Genomic DNA, 18,984 nt, shown 5'->3' on the forward strand with positions numbered 1-18,984 from the left:
ATTTCATCCATCTCGGTATTTTCATTCAAATGTCTAATTTCATCCATCTTGATAATTTCGTTCATATCGATAATTTCATCCATCTTGATAATTTAATTCATATCGATAATTTCATCCATCTCGGTATTGTCATTCATATTTATAATTTCATCCATCTCGGTATTGTCATTCATATTTATAATTTCATCCATCTCTGTATTGTCATTCATATTTATAATTTCATCCATCTCGGTATTTTAGTTGATCTCAATAATTTCATCCATCTCGGTATTTTCATTAATATCGATAATTCCTGTGTGTACTGCACATTTCTGTGTGATATTTGCTTTAATACTGTTGATTACACTTCGGCTTAACAATAAACTATATAAAAGCATAAATTAGTTTAATGTTGCAAATCCTGGTTGAGATGAATATTTATTCAAATGAATGGTCTGTTGAACACATCAATTGAGCATTGAATTGATCTTTGTAACAGAGTCGTCTGCATTTTGAAATGGTGGGAGAAGCATCAGTCAAAAGTACATTTTCTCCAACATTTTGCAATAATAATCTTACTTCAATTCACATTATAAATGCACTGATTTTAACAACTCAGTAAATTTTGCATACAAAATGAAATCGCTTTGCAGGCAAATTGCTACAGCATTCCCAATGTGCAAATCACCAGAATTCCAACTTGCGTCCACTGTTGTCAGATTGAAAATTGTAATAAATATATTCATATTAAAGGTTTTAGCCTCGAATATTTATTCAAGTAGCGCTTCTTATTCTTTTGAAACATGGACAAAGTGAATCTCCCAGACGTTGCGAGTGGTTTCTTCATACGAGCGAGTCCCGTTGAATGTGGAATGTGTCCATCTGCTGCAGGAGGAAGGCGAGAGTCTGTTGTTGCATCGTCTCATGGCGGAGACGCAGCGAGTCGTGTTGTGCTTCAGATATCACTAGTTCCAGCTGCAGTCGTGCATTCTCTGCTTTCAGCTCTGCGCGTTCAGCTTCAAGATCATTGCATCGCTGCACACGGACACATTCCCTATAAGACATAACTGGCCTTTCACTTCGACATATACAACAATATAATGCTTCGGAATAACAAAGCTACATTCCTTGGACTGGATCATTTTACCAAGAGCCCTCACCCCCTGAGAAAACATTTCTCCATTTACCTTTAACTTGGACCAACCAATGCCATAAATAATTAAAGTTCTCTTGAATGGCTGAATGAAATGAAAAAAAAGAGAATGAAACACTGAAACTACGAAGCGAAATGGTTGGGTTATGAAAGGTTAATTCCACCATCTAAAACACAATATTAGTTTGTGTGTTTGTACAGATGTCTGTCCCCCTTCATAAGTGTAGGTTTTAAAGGGCAATCTTTTTCCACGAATGTGTGTTCACTAGTCTATTTTTGAGGATGAAACAAACTCGAAAAACATTTTCCATAAAAGAGTAATTACGTCTCTGATATTGGAATTGTAGACGTTGGCTTGCAAACCGAGCATAAAGGGTGGTGTACAGAAGCGTTTTTTAAAATAACAATAAATACAAGGCACAGGGAGGTGAAATTCGCTGCACATGATGTGCAACACGTGCAGAGTAAAACGAATGTTCATTTACATCCGTAAGATGTCTGATAAATTAAAGAAGATATAAGCACCTGACATTAAGCCGAGGCTTCAGACTTTGAAACGCTCAAGAGAGGGCACCATCAAATAAACTGTCCCATGACGGGTTGTTTTTTGTTTTTTTTACTAGTGGGGCAATAAAGATCATGAGTCACAATTGAGGATGACAGGATGTGGTGGTGTGGTGAACTGCTGGCTTCATGTCCTGGAGGGAAGGATGAAAAAGAACAGCCTCTAGTATCTAGATGGCTCCACAGGGTGGTTCCAGAGATGGGAGAAATGAGGAATAAAGGAGTTTTCTTCTTACTTTTGGCCCAAGTCTTGTCATTAAAGGTTGTGTGATGTCCTGTGTACCGTGTTCAGGCACTTACCTCCGCCAGGATGTTCTTGTCCATTTGATGTCTACGGCATGTTCCCAAAGGTCCGTAGGGACTGCGCGAAGCCAGCTGACACCCTCTGGGCTTCGGAAAAGTGTGAGAGCCTTTGACTAAGATTTCAGTATCTGTAGGCTCGGACGTCAAATCTGTCTGGGTGCCTTTGCTTTGTGTTACTTTTGTAGATGAACGGTAGTGTTTGTCTGATTGGTTGGTGGGCAAGCAATTTTTACCTGGGGAAGGGCGAAGAATGGGAATATGGCAACACTGATATATGATGTACAAGGATGCCATGAGTTGAAGAATTAACATGGTCTTCAGTAAAAGCATACATCGTGGCACACACACTCTCAGTTAAACTTTGATTGACATCAATTGCTCTCATTTTTCACAGTGTGGATTTGAAGTCGCATATTGTGCTATTGAGGAAGGGAAGGAGGAATGAGCGACGTTTGTTTTGCATTCAATGCTCAAAATAAGATTGAAATTACAATTTCAAAAATATCGATTTCATAAAGTAAAGCTTTTGTCTATACCATACAACGTCATTCATGTCTGTGTGCCTGTCTGAGGAAAAAGTTACACTGTGGACTTCTATTTATTACGTACTGTTTGAACGTCAGTGGCACCGTGACTACGTCTATTGGAACGTACTTTCAAAAAATTAAGCCCCTTTAGACTCTAATGGGTCTTAAAAGGTCGAAGGTGTCTAAAGAGTGTAATTTAAGGTCTATAGGGTCGGAATTGGTGGAAGGGGACTACAGGGTTGTAAAACGTCTAAAAGTGGTCTACAGGGTATTAAAAGGTCTGAAAGATGTGAAGGTCTAAAGAGTAGAAAGAAGTCTAAGAGTCTTTGGAATTCTAAAGCGTCGAAGAGGATCTAAAGGTTGTTAGAGGTTGAAGGGCCCTAAAGGTTGTATTGGGGTCTATAGGGTCTTAGAGGGCTGAAGGGGTCTCCAGGGTCTTAAAGTGTGCTAGAGTCTAAAGGGTGTTTCTTTTTGGGGTCTAAAGGGTCTTCGGAGTCCAATGGGTCTTAAGGGTCTAAATGGTCTTAGGGGTCTTCAGGGTCTTTCGGGTGTTCGGGATTTTTTTTTTTTTTTTTTTTTTTTTTTTCTATACTGAATCGAGGCTCGTGAAAGAGCTGACAACCGCGAGGGAAAGACAGACAGCACAGGGGGACCACGAGGGAAAGACAAAGACAGTACAGTGGGACCACGAGGGAAAGACAAAGACAGCACATGGGGACCACGAGGGAAAGACAAAGACAGCACATGGGGACCACGAGGGAAAGACAAAGACAGCACATGGGGACCGCGAGGGAAAGACAAAGACAGTACAGGGGGACCGCGAGGGAAAGACAAAGACAGTACATGGGGACCGCGAGGGAAAGACAAAATCAGCACATGGGGACCGCGAGGGAAAGACAAAGACAGCACATGGGGACCGCGAGGGAAAGACAAAGACAGTACAGGGGGACCGCGAGGGAAAGACAAAGACAGTACATGGGGACCGCGAGGGAAAGACAAAATCAGCACATGAGGACCGCGAGGGAAAGACAAAGACAGTACATGGGGACCGCGAGGGAAAGACAAAAACAGCACATGGGGACCGCGAGGGAAAGACAAAGACAGTACATGGGGACCGCGAGGGAAAGACAAAAACAGCACATGGGGACCGCGAGGGAAAGACAAAGACAGTACAGGGGGACCGCGAGGGAAAGACAAAAACAGCACATGGGGACCGCGAGGGAAAGACAAAGACAGCACATGGGGACCGCGAGGGAAAGACAAAAACAGCACATGGGGACCGCGAGGGAAAGACAAAGACAGTACATGGGGACCGCGAGGGAAAGACAAAAACAGCACATGGGGACCGCGAGGGAAAGACAAAGACAGTACATGGGGACCGCGAGGGAAAGACAAAAACAGCACATGGGGACCGCGAGGGAAAGACAAAAACAGCACATGGGGACCGCGAGGGAAAGACAAAAACAGCACATGGGGACCGCGAGGGAAAGACAAAGACAGTACAGGGGGACCGCGAGGGAAAGACAAAAACAGTACATGGGGACCGCGAGGGAAAGACAAAGACAGTACATGGGGACCGCGAGGGAAAGACAAAGACAGTACATGGGGACCGCGAGGGAAAGACAAAAACAGTACATGGGGACCGCGAGGGAAAGACAAAGACAGTACATGGGGACCGCGAGGGAAAGACAAAGACAGTACAGGGATTTAAAGGGTCTTCGGGGTTTAAAGTGTCTTTGGGGTCTGAATGATCTTGGGGGTCTAAACGGTCTTCAGGGTCTTATAGGGTATTCGGGATCTAAAGGGTCTCCGGGGTCTAAAGGGTCTCCGGGGTCTAAAGGGTCTTCGGGGTCTTAAATGGTCTTGGGGTCTTAGAGTTTTAAAGGCTTGAATATTCTTAATAATAAGTCTTAAATGGTCGTAAAGGTTTAGGGGCTCGAGGGTCTTTGTGGTTTTAATGGGTCTCGGGGATGTAAAGGTTCCAGGTGGTCTTCGGGCTCTTATAGGGATTTAGGGTTCGAAAGGGTCTAATGTAATTCATACACATACTCACGTTCTGTGCGAACAAACAAACAAACGGACCCAAACGCAATACCCTCTCCTCTGGCGAGGGTAATAACACCACCAATGATATTAGCATAATATTAATGTTATTGCAAAACAATATTAATACTACCTAATAAAAGTAAACGTGCCATGTAAACGACCAATTACAAAGCCATGCTATTCTTGCTTCAAGGCCTTAAACACACTCTTAAACATGCCCTCGCCGACGTGTAAAAGTTTCTTTGTTGTTTAAACTCTTGTTTAAATAAACAAAGGTCGTTGAAATTTCAAAAACCATGGAACATTTATGCCTCATATTGCAGATATCTATTCCTCATGACGTTATCTCAACTTGCTTAGATTACAGCTGTGATTGGCCGAATTACGTTGCCATGGCAACCATCTTGGTAAATTGGCTTGTGTACGCGATATTTCATAAACTGTTCAAGATTTAGTTTTCATATTACACAGATCTATTCCTCATACCAAGCAAATGGTGGAGGACCAAGAGTAATCAGCTCCTTGTTATATTTTGTTTTCAAGAAAAAAATTAATACATTTTTTTTGCATCTTACTATAATTCACCAAATGTCCGTCTGTCTGTCTGTCTGTCCGTCCGTTCGAAGGTACCACAAAAACGGCTGAACCGATCGCAACGATATTTTGGGTGGGTAATCCTGGGATCTCCTGGAGTAAAATAGGGTATATTGTTTTCCCAATTTTTCAGATTTTCCAGTTTTTCCAAACACGATGGAATAATAGTTACCGATATGAAGTGATTTTTTTTTTTTTTTTTTGTATACAAGATCGAGGCTCGTGAAAGAGCTAATAACATCACACAAAAAAGACAAACCGACACACAAAACACAAAAAACAAGGGGAGCGGCAGACAAGATGGGGAGAGAGGGGGAAGGACACAAAAGAGAGGGGGAAGAGGGGGAAGGACACAAACACAACATTTGAGAGCAGGGACATCGGGAGGACTTGGGGGGAGGTGGGAGAGGAATAAAACATATGAACACTGCAAGGACTCTGGGGTGAATTACCGGGGGTAGAAAAGATCAAGGTTTTGGATGGGGGAAGATAAGAGATGGTGGTGAACAGCTGTTTTAAAGACCTGGCTTAGTGATGTGGCTTATATTGAAATTCTACAAATACTGTTTAGATTTTGATGATTTGCGTGTGATATGATTTAACGGATGTTTATATAAATCGTTTAAAATATAAAAAAGCCTTCAATTTCTGATATTTTACCTTTTCATTTGGGCCTCCCAATTGAAGCCCGTAGGGCGGGTACCGTTGCTAGTAGAGTACAAATTTGAAGTTATTTTAAGTTCTTTTTTCGCTTTTTTGAATTCCTCCCACCATCTATGTTGTATCCTCTTCGTTGTTCGAAGTAACATTCTTTAATAGCCAATGCTCATTTTGTGTGTCAACTGAATGTGAATGAATACAGATTATTCATGCTTTGTTTGCATCCACCCATCTAGCTGCTTCCCAGATATGTAAGTGATGCTCCATTTTATTTTAGACTTTCTAATAAAACACTATTTGATCACTCATAATGAAACTGATGTACTTACATTCAGGTTCGTGTTGCAGCTCCGGACATTGATGCCTAACGGAAGTGTTCCTTTCACAGGATGTCTTGATTCCTCCCTGTCTCTCCCTGGCTATTCTCTCTTCCTTTTTGGAAGACCACACCCTAATCCCAGAGGTGGTGTTGTTGTCTCAGTGAATAACTCTATTCCTCACTGTTAAATGTCAACACGAACACCTCCTAGTCCATTGGAATAGCTCTGGCAGTGCATTTTCCTCTGCGACCCATTGACGCTTGTCTATGTGGTGTACCGTCCACCATAATGACGCCGAGAAATTCTACATACTTCTGTTTCCTTTAACATGGACCAACTCAAAATCATTCATCTGAACTCTGTTCCTCATCTGCAGGAATTTCAACTGCCTCCATATGCCAGCTGGCTTGGTGTCAGCTCTGCAACAAACAGCTATGGTATTGCAGCTAAGGCTTTCTGCGATTCAATCTGTAAACTTCCCCCAACTCATATCTTTGGTTCCGACACATCCTCCCTTCTGGATCTGGTAATAACAAACTTTCTATCCAACATCTCCTGTTCCACATCTGCCTCTTTTGGCTCCTTCGACTATGTTCTTGCCAAAGCCCATAACTCTGGCTATTGTGTAAAAGCAAACTCAACGACACAGATTATAGTTTTCCACATAGACTAACTAGCAGGGCCTGCAATTATTTTTCCTCTCATAAAATGATTGGGTGACTGTCTCCACAATCTCTTTGATTCATTCCATCTGGTTGTACTTTCTTAAAATGTCTCTTGTCCTCTCTTCTTCTCCCTATCTCTCCCTTTCTTTCATGCACCAGTTCATCCCATCCCATCTGCGGCTATCCTATCCATCCTCTCGGCCCTGGTACAATAAATCCTGTGGCAAGGCAGTTGAAGTCAAGAAACTTGCTTTTTTGACTGAGGGCAAATTTAGGTCAATATGTAGAGCTCAAAACACGTGTGGCCATTCTTATGAAAGTCAAAAAACATCATCTTACACAACTGAAGGCTGAACTCTCAAACCAGTCATGGTAGCGCTTTATCACGTACGTCTGTTACTCGTGTACCCTCCTCCATCATCCCATCCATCTTGATAATTTCATCCATCTCGATAATTTCATTCATCTCGATAATTCCATCCATCTCGATAATTCCATCCATCTCGATAATTCCATCCATCTCGATAATTTCATTCATATCGATAATTCCATCCATCTCGGTATTTTCATTCATATCGATAATTTCATCCATCTGGATAATTTCATTCATCTCGATAATTCCATCCCTCTCAGTATTTTCATTCATATTGATAATTTCATCCATCTCGATAATTCCATCCCTCTCAGTATTTTCATTCATATTGATAATTTCATCCATCTCGATAATTCCATCCATCTCGATATTTTCATTCATATCGATAATTTCATCCATCTCGATAATTCCATCCATCTCAGTATTTTCATCCATCTGGATAATTTCATTCATCTCGATAATTCCATCCCTCTCAGTATTTTCATTCATATTGATAATTTCATCCATCTCGATAATTCCATCCATCTCGATATTTTCATTCATATCGATAATTTCATCCATCTCGATAATTCCATCCATCTCTGTATTTTCATTCATATCGATAATTTCATCCATCTCGATAATTCCATCCATCTCGGTATTTTCATTCATATCGATAATTCCGTTCATATTGATAATGCCATCCATCTTGGTTTTTTCTTTCATATCGATAACTCCATCCATCTCAACTCAACTCCATCTCATTCCATCCATCTTCATAATTTCATCCATCTCGATAATTCCATCCATCTCGGTATTTTCATTCATATCTATAATTTCATCCATCTTGATAATTTCATTCATATTGATAACTTCATTCATATTGATAACTTCATCCATCTCAATAATTTCATCCATCTTGATAATTCCATCCATTAAGATATTTTCATTTATATCGATAATTCCATCCATCTCGATATTTTCATTCATATCGACAATTCCATTCATCTCGATATTTTCATTCATATTGATAATTCCATTCATCTCGATATTTTCATTCATATCGATAATTTCATCCATCTTGATAATTCCACCCATCTCGGTATTTTCATTCATATCGATAATTTCATCCATCTCGGTATTTTCATTCATATCGATAATTTTATCCATCTCGATAATTTCATCCATCTCGATAATTTCATCCATCTCCATAATTCCATCCATCTCGATAATTTCATCCATCATGATAATTCCATCCATCTCGATATTTTCATTTATATCGATATAATTCCATTCATCACGCTATTTTCATTAATATCGATAATTCCATCCATCTAAATATTTTCATTCATGTGGATAATTTCATCCGTCTCGATATTTCATTCATCTCGATAATTCCATCCATCTCAATAATTTCATTTATATCGATAATTCCATCCATCCCGATAATTTCATCCATCTTGATAATTCCATCCATCTCGATATTTTCATTTATATCGATATAATTCCATTCATCTCGCTATTTTCATTAATCTCGATAATTCCATCCATCTCAATATTTTCATACATATCAATAATTTCATCCATCTCGATAATTCCATCCATCTCAATATTTTCATTCATATATCGATAATTTCATTCATCTCGATATTTTCATTCATATCGATAATTCCATCCATCTCGATAATTTCATTCATTCATCCCATCCATCACCTAGCCTGGTGTTGGCTTAGCGGTTAGGGTGCCGGCTTGGGATCCTTGGATCCTGGGTTCGAATCCCGGTCGATCGCTGAATTAACGCCAGGGGGGTTGACTCAGCCTGTCATCCTTCCGAGGTCGGCAAATTGAGTACCAGCTTGCTGGGATGAATGATCCCGGTGTGTACCCCGGTTTAGAATAGGCACACCGTATCACTGCGCATCGTAAGAGGCGACCAAGTGTTGGCGTCAGGAAGGGCATCCGGCCATAAAAACATTGCCTCAAACAGGGAACCATGATTGTCATGGGGCTCGCAAGGCTAACCCCCGCTCTGGCGGGGAAAAATGGCCTCAAAACGATCATTCATTCATTTATATATTCATCCCATCCATCACCTCGAACGGCATATCTGCAGACTCTGCGTGAGATAAGGCAGGATGTCTCAACTCAGTGTTCGTCTCCAAACATCGTGTACCCAACACGTCGTGCTCTGTCCCACATCTTAGCCGCCTTGTATTTTTTTTTTTTGTTTTTTGTATACAACATCGAGGCTCGTGAAAGAGCTAACATTAACCACATAAAAGTCAAACCGACACATAAAACACAAAATAAGGGGAGCGGTATACAAGATGGGGAGAGAGGGGGAAGGACACAAACACAACATTTGAGAACAGGGTCATCGAGAGAAATTTGGGAGGGGGAGGGCTTGGGGGGAGGTGGGAGAGGTATAAAACATATGGACACTGCAAGGACTTCCAGGAAAGAAGTTGGAATTTCAAAAAAGTACATCTGGGGTGAATTAGCGGGGGTAGAAAAGATCAAGGTTTTGGATGGGGGAAGATAAGAGATGGTGGTGAACAGCTGTTTTAAAGACCTGGAGGGAGGAGCGGGATAGAAGGGAGTGGGGGAGTTTGTTCCAGAGGCGGGAGAAAAGGGGAATGAAAGAGTGAAGGTGAGCAGAGAGCCTAGATTTTAGCAGTTTAACCATAAGATGGTTGCAGGCAGATCTTGTGCGACCTGTAGGAATATTTGGGGGACAGAGCACAGAGAGAGCTGTGGGAGCAAGGCCGGAGAGGAGTCGGTAGAAGACGAAGAGCACCAACCTGCGGTGAGTGAGTGAAAGGCCCTCAGAGTTAGCTTCATCGCAGGAGATTCAAATGATTCTGAAAGCTTTGGTTTCAATAGCGTGAAGACGAGCTAGGTGTGAGGCAGGAGCACCGGCCCAGAGGGGGGAACACTATTCCATTGAGCTGCGGATGAAAGCCTTTTATGTAGTGAGGAGCTCAGGTGCGTCAAGGAAGGACCGCATGACGGAGGATGCCCACTGCCCAGTCGGCGACTGGCTTTGGAGGCCAGCTTGGAAATGTGGTTTTCCCAAGAAAGATCATGGCAGATAGTGAGACCCAAAAGCTTGAGCGACAGAACTTCTTGGAGAGGATTGTTCAGAAAGGAGATGGGCGGGTTGTACAGTCGGTCTTTTCGGAGAGGCATCGTAAGAGTGTGAGATTTGTCAGGATTGAAAGACATGTTCCACTTGTTTGACTAGTCCGTGATTTTGTCCAGGTCTGCAGAGGGTGTGGAGGCTGCAGACTGCCGATCTGAGGGATGAGGAATGGAGCGGCAGAGAGTGGAGTCATCAGCAAAGAGATAGAGAGGATTTTCAAGAGAGTCGGAGAGATCATTGATGAAGACCAGAAAAAGCACAGGGCCCAGAACACTGCCTTGGGGAACTCTAGCCTGAACAGGAAGGGGAGATGAGAGAAATCCATTCAGGGCCACACGTTGACTACGACCAGAGAGGAAGTCCGCAAGTATCCACGATATAGGTAGATCTGCCAGTGGGACAAACATCAAGGGAGCGAACAAATGGATAGCAAGATGCAAGTAAGATGAGTAAGATGGAAACACTGAAACTAGCAAGATGGTTGGGTTGGGAAAACTGAATGGGAGTAATAAAGATCATGGGACAGAATAATTTAATTGTGGATGACAAGAGATGCTTATGCGCTGCTTGATTGAAGTCTTGGAAGGAAGAGTGAGACAGAACTGCCTCTGCAAGGTGGTTCCAAAGATGGGAAAAACAGGGAATAAAAGAGTTGGGATGTGAATATAGCCTGGATTTTGTAAGTTTATTGAGGATGGGGCTACTGGAAGAACGTGTGCATCCTGGAGTACATAAGCAGGGTAGAACTGAAAAAGCAGAGGGAGCAATCAATATTGGATAAGAGGCAGAAAGCAACTGACCTTGTGCTTTGGCCTCATCACGGGAGATTCAATAACTTAGCTTTGGATGTCCCCGAATCCAGGAGAGACAGATGTGATGGTGTGGCATCAGCCAATGAGAGAGCAGTACTCCATTGAGCTACAGACAAAGGCTTTGTATACTGAGTAGCTGTGAGATCAACAGAGGATTCGCAATCTGTGCCTGGCAGTGGAGGTCATCTTTGCTATGTGGTTGGCTCAGGAAAGATCATGGCTGATGGTGACATGTGGAAGTTCAAGAGACTGAACTTCTTCCAGTGGACGCCCAAGGAAATAGATAGGTCGGTTCATTTGACGATCATTCTGGAGTGATAGAGCAAAGCCGTGAGATCTTCGAAAAATTGAAGGACATGTCCTCCTGATCAGAGCCAGCGTCTGAACATTCCCGGATCAGCAGACAGAGAAGGAGCTGTTGTCTGCCTAGCATAACTGTTTTTTTTCCTTCTCATGTAACGCTGCCTTCTAGAGGCACAGCGTGTCCCCCTCCCCCCCCCCCCCAATTTCCTTGTTATAGGACCATTACCCTTTGACCCCCCACCAGGAATGTTTAACCCACTCTCTGCAAGAAGATTAATATCGACGAGACTGGGAGAGGACTGGGCAACCATTTCCACCAACACTTGCTTAATTTACGAACCAACAACACAAATTTCTCCAGATCAAGCCAGCTGCTTGACAGTTCAATCTTCCCAGATATTCATTCAGTCACATGACAGTCTTTTTGTTGAAGTATATATTTTCTCAATTTCAGCACCAGAGACTGTTGGAAGCATAATGAACAAAGCCTAATCTTCAGGATTGGCCCATTGGCTCCCAACAAGATTAACGAGCACGTTTCATTCACTTTGACCTCCCATCTTTTATAACTTTTCAATCTTTTGCCAAACTCTGTTTATTCCCATGAATTTATTTTATTTTATTTGGTTTTATCTGCTTTACCTCTCCTCCATTTCCTCTCTCCTCCTGTTTTTTTTTTTTAGCTTATTTATTCATCATCTCTTCTCTTCCCTTATTTTTTCACTTGTTGTTTATTTCCCTATTATTTCCCCTCTTCTCACCGTCACAGTCACCTTGATTTTCAACTCCTAAACCATGCATGAGCTTCCCTTTCATGATGTGTCAAAATTAGTCAATCTCACCCCACATGAAGCTCCCTCATGTACAGTACACATGCACCTCTGACTACTTCTTCCCATTATTATCCCTCGGCCCTATGCCATCTCCTTCTTTTGCTCTGACAAAAGCTTAACACCAAAAATGCAATACCTATATATTTCCATAGTCACCACTGGATGAGGTTCATTCTCCTGAACTTTTAAGCATCATCCTCAGTCATAACTTCACCTTGGATGGCCATAAAGCAAAGTTGGCCTCCAAAGTCAACCGGAGACTGGGCATCTTCTGTCGTTCCAAGTCATTACTACTCAGAGCCGACAAGGCCATTATCCATACCTCAGTGGAATGCTGCTCTCCCCTCTGAGACTGGCACACCAGCATCACATCTGTCTCCGAGGTTCTGTGGAATCTAAAATTCTCAAAATTATTGGCATTTCCAGTAATAAGACCAAGGCCTGTTGTTCTCAGTCAGTAACCTGTCTGCTTTTCACCCCTCAGCCCAAATTGGGTGAAGGGGTATTGTTGTCCGGGCGTCGTCCGGGCGTCCGGGTGTCCGTCAACTTTTGGTTTCCGTCAATTTCGAGCAGAACGGCTTGTCCGATTAAATCCATGTTTGCAGTGTGTGTTGGGGTTGAGTATAGGAAGGTTCATGGTCGCGCTGCGATTTTAAATATGGCCGCCACGGCAGCCATCTTGAAATTGGTTTCCGTCAATTTCGAGCAGATTGGCTTGTCCGATTAAATTCATTTTTGCAGTGTGTGTTGGGGGTTGGGTAGAGGAAGGTTCCTTTCGAAAATGGGCACGCTGCGATTTTCAATATGGCCGCCACGGTAGCCATCTTTAAATTGGTTTCCGTCAATTTCGAGCAGAACGGCTTGTCCGATTAAATCCATGTTTGCAATGTGTGTTGGGGTTGAGAAGAGGAAGGTGCCTTTCGAAAATGGGTGCGCTGCGATTTTAAATATGGCCGCTATGGCAGCCATCTTGAAATTGGTTTCCGTCAATTTCGAGCAGAACGGCTTGTCCGATTAAATCCATTTTTGCAGTGTGTGTTGGGGTTGAGTAGAGGAAGGTTCATGGGTGCGAAATAGGTTAATGGGTTCATGGGCGAAAATTTCTTCACTGCAAAATCCTACTCGGTGTACAACTTTGCTTCAAATAACAAATTATCATCAATGCTTCCTTTCACCATGCATGGGCTGAGGGGTTACGCCCGCTTTGCGGTGCTATTTATTCCTACCTATCCTCCAGTCAAGCTCCCTCTGCTCTATCAGTGCGACGATCCTCCTCAGCTCCTTCAGGACTCACCAGTTATTTCAGGTACCCTCTCCTTGTTAAACTATGAAAATCTAGGCATGCCGTCCACCTCCAATTTTGTTTATCCTTCTCCCCTTTGTGGAACTTTAACACCCTCTGCTCTTCATTGCAGAGATGGATCGTGCATGTCTCTTCAAGCTACAAGGAGTCAAGTGCACCACCATCTCAACGCATCCCTCACCCCTACCCACATGATTTTCCACCCCATTAACCACCCCTAATCCAAGCTTATTTCTCACAACTTCCTGTCTTTCCTCCCCTCCTTTCTCTCCTACTTTCCTGTTCATCCATTCCCTTGATTGTTGTGCCCAACTATGGCCCCACTGACCCATTTTCAGTCAGTTCCCTTTTTGCTCGATTTTTAAAATCTCAAATTAATCTCTCTACCTTCGATGAAAAATCCTTCTGACATATACTCCACTTGCCAGGATTCGACAACATCTCAGATCTGAAATCTCCTTTAATTACATTGTGACTTCTATTAGTCTGTCATGTTTGCTTAAAAAAAATTAAGCAATTGCCGTTCGAGCATCCAGCCACCTGTCAGTCACTTTGGCTAAAGAGAGGATGGCATTTTGTTTTGTCTTTATTCATCATCCTCAAGCAAATATTTCAATTCCGTACGTAAATAATAAAAGACGTACCCTCTGCCCTTCATTGAGCCTGGTGTTGGCTTAGCGGTTAGGGTGCTGGCTTGGGATCCTGGGTTCGAATCCCGGTCGATCGCTGAATTAACACCAGCGGGGTTGACTCATCGTGTCATCCTTCCGAGGTCGGCAAATTGAGTACCAGCTCACTGGTAATTCCCTGTGTGTCGCAAAAGGCGACTAACAGAGTTGGTGGCAGGAAGGGCATCCGGCCATAAAACTTTGCTTCAAAAAGGGGACCACGGTGCCCGAAAAAAACTTTGCTTCAAAAAGGGGACCACGGTGCCTGAAAAAACATTGCTTCAAAAAGGGGACCAAGGTGCCCGAGAAAGGCCAATCCCTGCTCTGCGGGGGGAAATGGCCTCGAAAGGTGGTTCTTCTTCTTCTTCCTCTGCCCTTCATTCAATTTCATATTAATCAAAATAAGAATTCTGTGAGTTGTCAATTTAAGCAGTAAGAGTATTTTGTAAGCTCAGCCATATCACCGAGTTGGTATCGGAGACAATATTAAGACGCTTGCATGACGTTCGGTGTTAAATAAGGCAGCGTATTAGATACTGCGTCAACGATGGTCAACCCACCAAAAAAAATTATACCTTTAAATCTTTATTTTATTTAAATTTAATTATATACTTGAACTCTGCAGAACTCATATCACCTTCTTAACGCTTTCTAAAACCTTCCGTTTAGCAGTACTTGTACAAACATAATGGCATTTTAGGTCATCACGACCAATCAAATTTGTTGTTCGTAGACTCCGCCCATTTCCTTGTTTATCAACACGGCGTGGGGTAACGTGTTCTAGGAACTCAATATAGTTTATTAATGGTTTAAAATCAGCTATATTAATTTTTTAGACACCCTCACGTGAAACAAATGTGTAGGGACATTATTGTGTCATCAATAACCTTTCGTAGATCGCAGATAATTAATTCACTTGAGAGGAGGACATGCTCTTACTTGATTGTGAGGCGAACCTGATATGATTCCAGATCAAGACAAGACCTTCACATCGGTAATGAAAATACTTGGATCATGAGGAGGACATTTCCACACTTCCTTGGTGCATAGGGAAATGCGATTCAAACAAATAGTCTCTCTATGTCAGTTTCTTACAAAATCGTTTTGTGACCATGTGAAACTTCCCCAAGACAAGATCGGCACTCGGTAGAGCGCACACCTCCACCAGGCTGAACGGTTTATGTTTTGTATCCCACTGATAGGCCGGATCTCGATACGGACCTGAACCAAAATCTAATCAGCTTGTTCTTGTCACCTAACCACCTCATCCACCAAGTTTAGTCAAAACTCGCCCATAACGTTTTTAAATATCATGTTATGTATCACTTTTGACCCGATATCTCAATGGTGAAGAATCACTTTTAAATTAAATAATTCTCGTATGTGAATCCATATTCAAATCTTCACCAAAATCGAATCGATTGGTCCTTGTCACACACATAATCGATCCACCAAGTTCCGTCCAAATCCGTCCATAACATTTTTAGATATCCTGCTCTGTATCGTTTTTGGCCCTATCTCCCAATGGTGAAGAATCACTTGTAAATTAAATAATCCTCATATCCGAATCCATATTCAGATCTTCACCAAAATCGAATCGATTAGTCCTTGTCACACACCACACTCCTCCATCAAGTTTCGTCCAAATTCATCCACAACTTTGAGATATCCTGCTATATGTCGGTTTTGGCCCGATCTCCCAATGGTGAAGATTCACTTAAAAATTCTACTTGCCGGATCCGGATCTTCACCAAAATCTAATCATTTCGTCCTTGTCACATACATTACCTCAATGCCAAATTTCGCCCGAATCCGTCCATAACCTTTTTTTGAGATATTTTGTTCACAAACAGACAGGGGTGAAAACATAACTTCCATCCACCTTCGGTGGCGGAGGTAAAAATGATATACCATCTGATAGAATAAGATGCAGACCTTTTTGTATTCTTGTAGTTTGTTTCCGCACTAATTAGTGCCAAACATACCTCCATCCTGTGAGAATCTCAACAAGCCTTCGAGTAGGTTCAGGGAATGTTGCCGAGAGTCTTTGGTCTTCCAGCACTCCATCTCAGTTTAATGGTTTGGCAGAAGATGATGTTTCAGGGTGTGGGGCAGCTGGGGCCTTCTGCTGAGCACAGGCGGTAAATGCACAAGGCCCGACTCGAACGGGTTTTTTTTTAAACAAACTGAGATTACGGTTTAGTTATGATGTGTCTGCCCTATACAATGCAGGGATTTCCCATTATTCCTGCAGTGCACTGATAAAATGAATTGTGAGCAATTCTGTTCTGTGCTCAGAGTGAAACTAAATAGTTGAAGGCTCAGGGCCTTTCGGTCTAATTATTTAATAAAAGAATCAGGTGTGTACCTCTGGGGTGTTCAGTTACCAAGCAGCTAGCTAGCTTTTGGCCAAGTGGCCAAGCCAGCCATTCTGTGTCAACCACTTTGTAAGCCACTTAGCAAGAGAAGCAAGTGGTTAAGAGAGTGAGAGGTGCTTCATTGTGTCACCAAAAATGGCCGCCTCCTTCTGACTCCCCATTTCTTAATCTTCCTTTCCGTCTTCATCGTACTCTGTAGCCCCGACTAACACAATAAATTTGTTTGGGGAAGGTATTGTCACAAGAGGATCGAGTAAAACTGAAAACAACGGCCTGCACAGCATTTGCTCAAGTACCACAATCGCACTGGTTTACATGGCCGCCGCCATGTTGTTAAGCGGTGCCGAGCATTTCATTCCGTTTGAGTGCTACCTGAGCGCTTTGAATCAAGCAAGCTGTTTGGCAAGCGATAGCTGGCTGCTTGCTTACAGAAAACACCCCAGGTGTTACAAACGGATTTTGTTTCACGCCGTACAGTTAAACAAATGTTACACGGATGCTGCACAGTACTGACCTTGAGAGATGAAGGTTGTTGCATCCACCTCAGCTTGGAGAAATAACGGCTACCGTACTGGTTCAATGACCTGAAAGTGTAACATATGACAACACTTTTCACTAGGTATTTTCAACACAATAAATTACGCAAAAGTTATGCTCGCCTCAAATAAAAAATAAAAAAATTCAAAAAATTTCAAAAAAAAATACCCTTAGGACATACACACGGGAGAGATAAATAAGGCCATACCAGAAGTTTGGTACGATTTCACTAAACTTTGAGTATTGTCGCGTTCCTAGGGATTACAATCCTCCAAGGAAACGGATTGCGGAACGAGCTTAACACTCCGGGGCGTTCAATTCAATATGACGGTATTCGTTATACGTGCAGGGAGGGAGTGGGGGGGAGAAGCCATAAGCGCTTACCTTTATGGATCCCACTGGCAGTCTTCACACCTGGATAAATTAACTCAAACAACACGACAGTAAAATGTACAAAAATAAACAGGTTTAATGAAAGAAATGCCGGTAACAAGGAAACCACGATAAAATAAAACTATGATTCCTAAATGGAGCGCTCCTGCACAGATCTGAATACAGACAAAGGATAAAATAACGGAAAATAAATGTGTTATTTGTGTGGCACTTATCTCCAATCGGCTGGGGTGTCTCGTCAGGAATCGTCAAGGTCGTCTGAGGCCTTGGCGTCTTTGCACGCGAAACGCACTCCTTGGCGCAAAGTAGGCCTCCCGCGTGAAGCGAACGAGCAGGCGTGCAGCTCGCTCTTCCAGCCATACTTGTCCTCACGATCTCTGCACGGAAACCACCGCTCTCCGTCCACAGTTCCCCTCCTCACGACCACTAGCAAGATGTCGGAACACGACCGTTCGTGATGGTTTCCTTGCGCAAGAGCAATAGCAACCATTCACCAACAAAGTCCGGACCCAAGAGATACGAGAAAATGTCGACATACGACCATTCGCCACCAGTTCCAAACCGAGAAAGGCGAGAGGACGTCGATGCTGAGAGAGCCAAAATGCGACCGTTCGTGAACAAAGTCCAGAACGAGAAGAAAAATGTCCGCCGCCTCAACTATTTTGTACGCGTGGCTCTGACGTCATCCGTGTCTGCTTCACCAATACCACAGTCCCATCTTACCAGTCTCTGTGCCCATCATATCCCTGACCAATCACCGCTCTTCTAGGCGTGGCCTCACCAACCTGCCTGTCCTCTGCGCTCACCAAGTCGGTGTTATCCACGGTAGTGCTTCATGCCTGGTTTCCGGTTGGTTTTTAATTAGTGTGTTTAATGGGCGATTTCTGGCTAGATGCGTGTAGTGCAGTGTCATAAGGAACACAGGAAAAGATTACAGAGGCAATTACATACAGGGAATTAATTACCCATAATCCCTCACTAATTTACAAACCCCACCCCTCTCATTGGGATGAAGATACACTTATCCGACATCCGGCCCACAAAAATTCCCTACTTATGAGGGAATTTTTGTATACATTGAGGTTACTTCTTAAGTTGCCTTCTTAAGTTGCTTCTGTGATTTCTCCTCTGTTCCTTATGACATACACGACACACACCACCACCAGCAAGCAATGGGCGTGTAATTAAAAACTAAATAAAAGTAACAGGAAACAGGACAGTGAGCACTACCGTTGATACCACCGACCAGGTGATCATGAAGGCCGGCAAGTGGCCGTGAGGCCACGCCCCGAAAAACCATTGGTCAGGACGGCCATTGAGTGATGAGATGGCACTCGCTGATAGGAGTGCGTGCGGACGTCATCGGATGACATAAGAGCCCGGGGAACAAAAGAATGGGGTCCCGACATTTTCCTTATTCTTGGTTCTGGATTTCATTGCGAACAGTCACAT

General features: G+C 42.9%; 1 protein-coding gene across 3 annotated transcripts in view; it reads right to left on the reverse strand.

The window, feature by feature from the left end:
- Window positions 1-400: 400 nt before the first annotated feature.
- The window catches only part of LOC144894045 (uncharacterized), a 33,723-nt gene continuing 15,139 nt past the window's right edge, over window positions 401-18,984 (reverse strand). For 2 of the 3 annotated variants that reach the window (XM_078785726.1, XM_078785720.1), the window contains exons 2-5: window positions 17,117-17,186; window positions 16,210-16,349; window positions 1,997-2,232; window positions 401-1,014 (exon numbers count right to left, since the gene is read on the reverse strand). In XM_078785726.1, the coding sequence (XP_078641852.1) occupies window positions 823-1,014; window positions 1,997-2,232; window positions 16,210-16,291 (510 nt within the window). In that variant the 5' untranslated portion in view covers window positions 16,292-16,349; window positions 17,117-17,186 and the 3' untranslated portion in view covers window positions 401-822. Of the gene's footprint in view, window positions 1,015-1,996; window positions 2,233-16,209; window positions 16,353-17,116; window positions 17,187-18,984 lie in introns of those variants that run through there. The other variant, XM_078785727.1, reaches the window with a different exon arrangement.

The sequence above is a fragment of the Myxine glutinosa genome, chromosome 1, assembly GCF_964187855.1.
Source record: "Myxine glutinosa chromosome 1, kmMyxGlut1.1, whole genome shotgun sequence".
NCBI classification, from domain to species: domain Eukaryota; kingdom Metazoa; phylum Chordata; class Myxini; order Myxiniformes; family Myxinidae; genus Myxine; species Myxine glutinosa.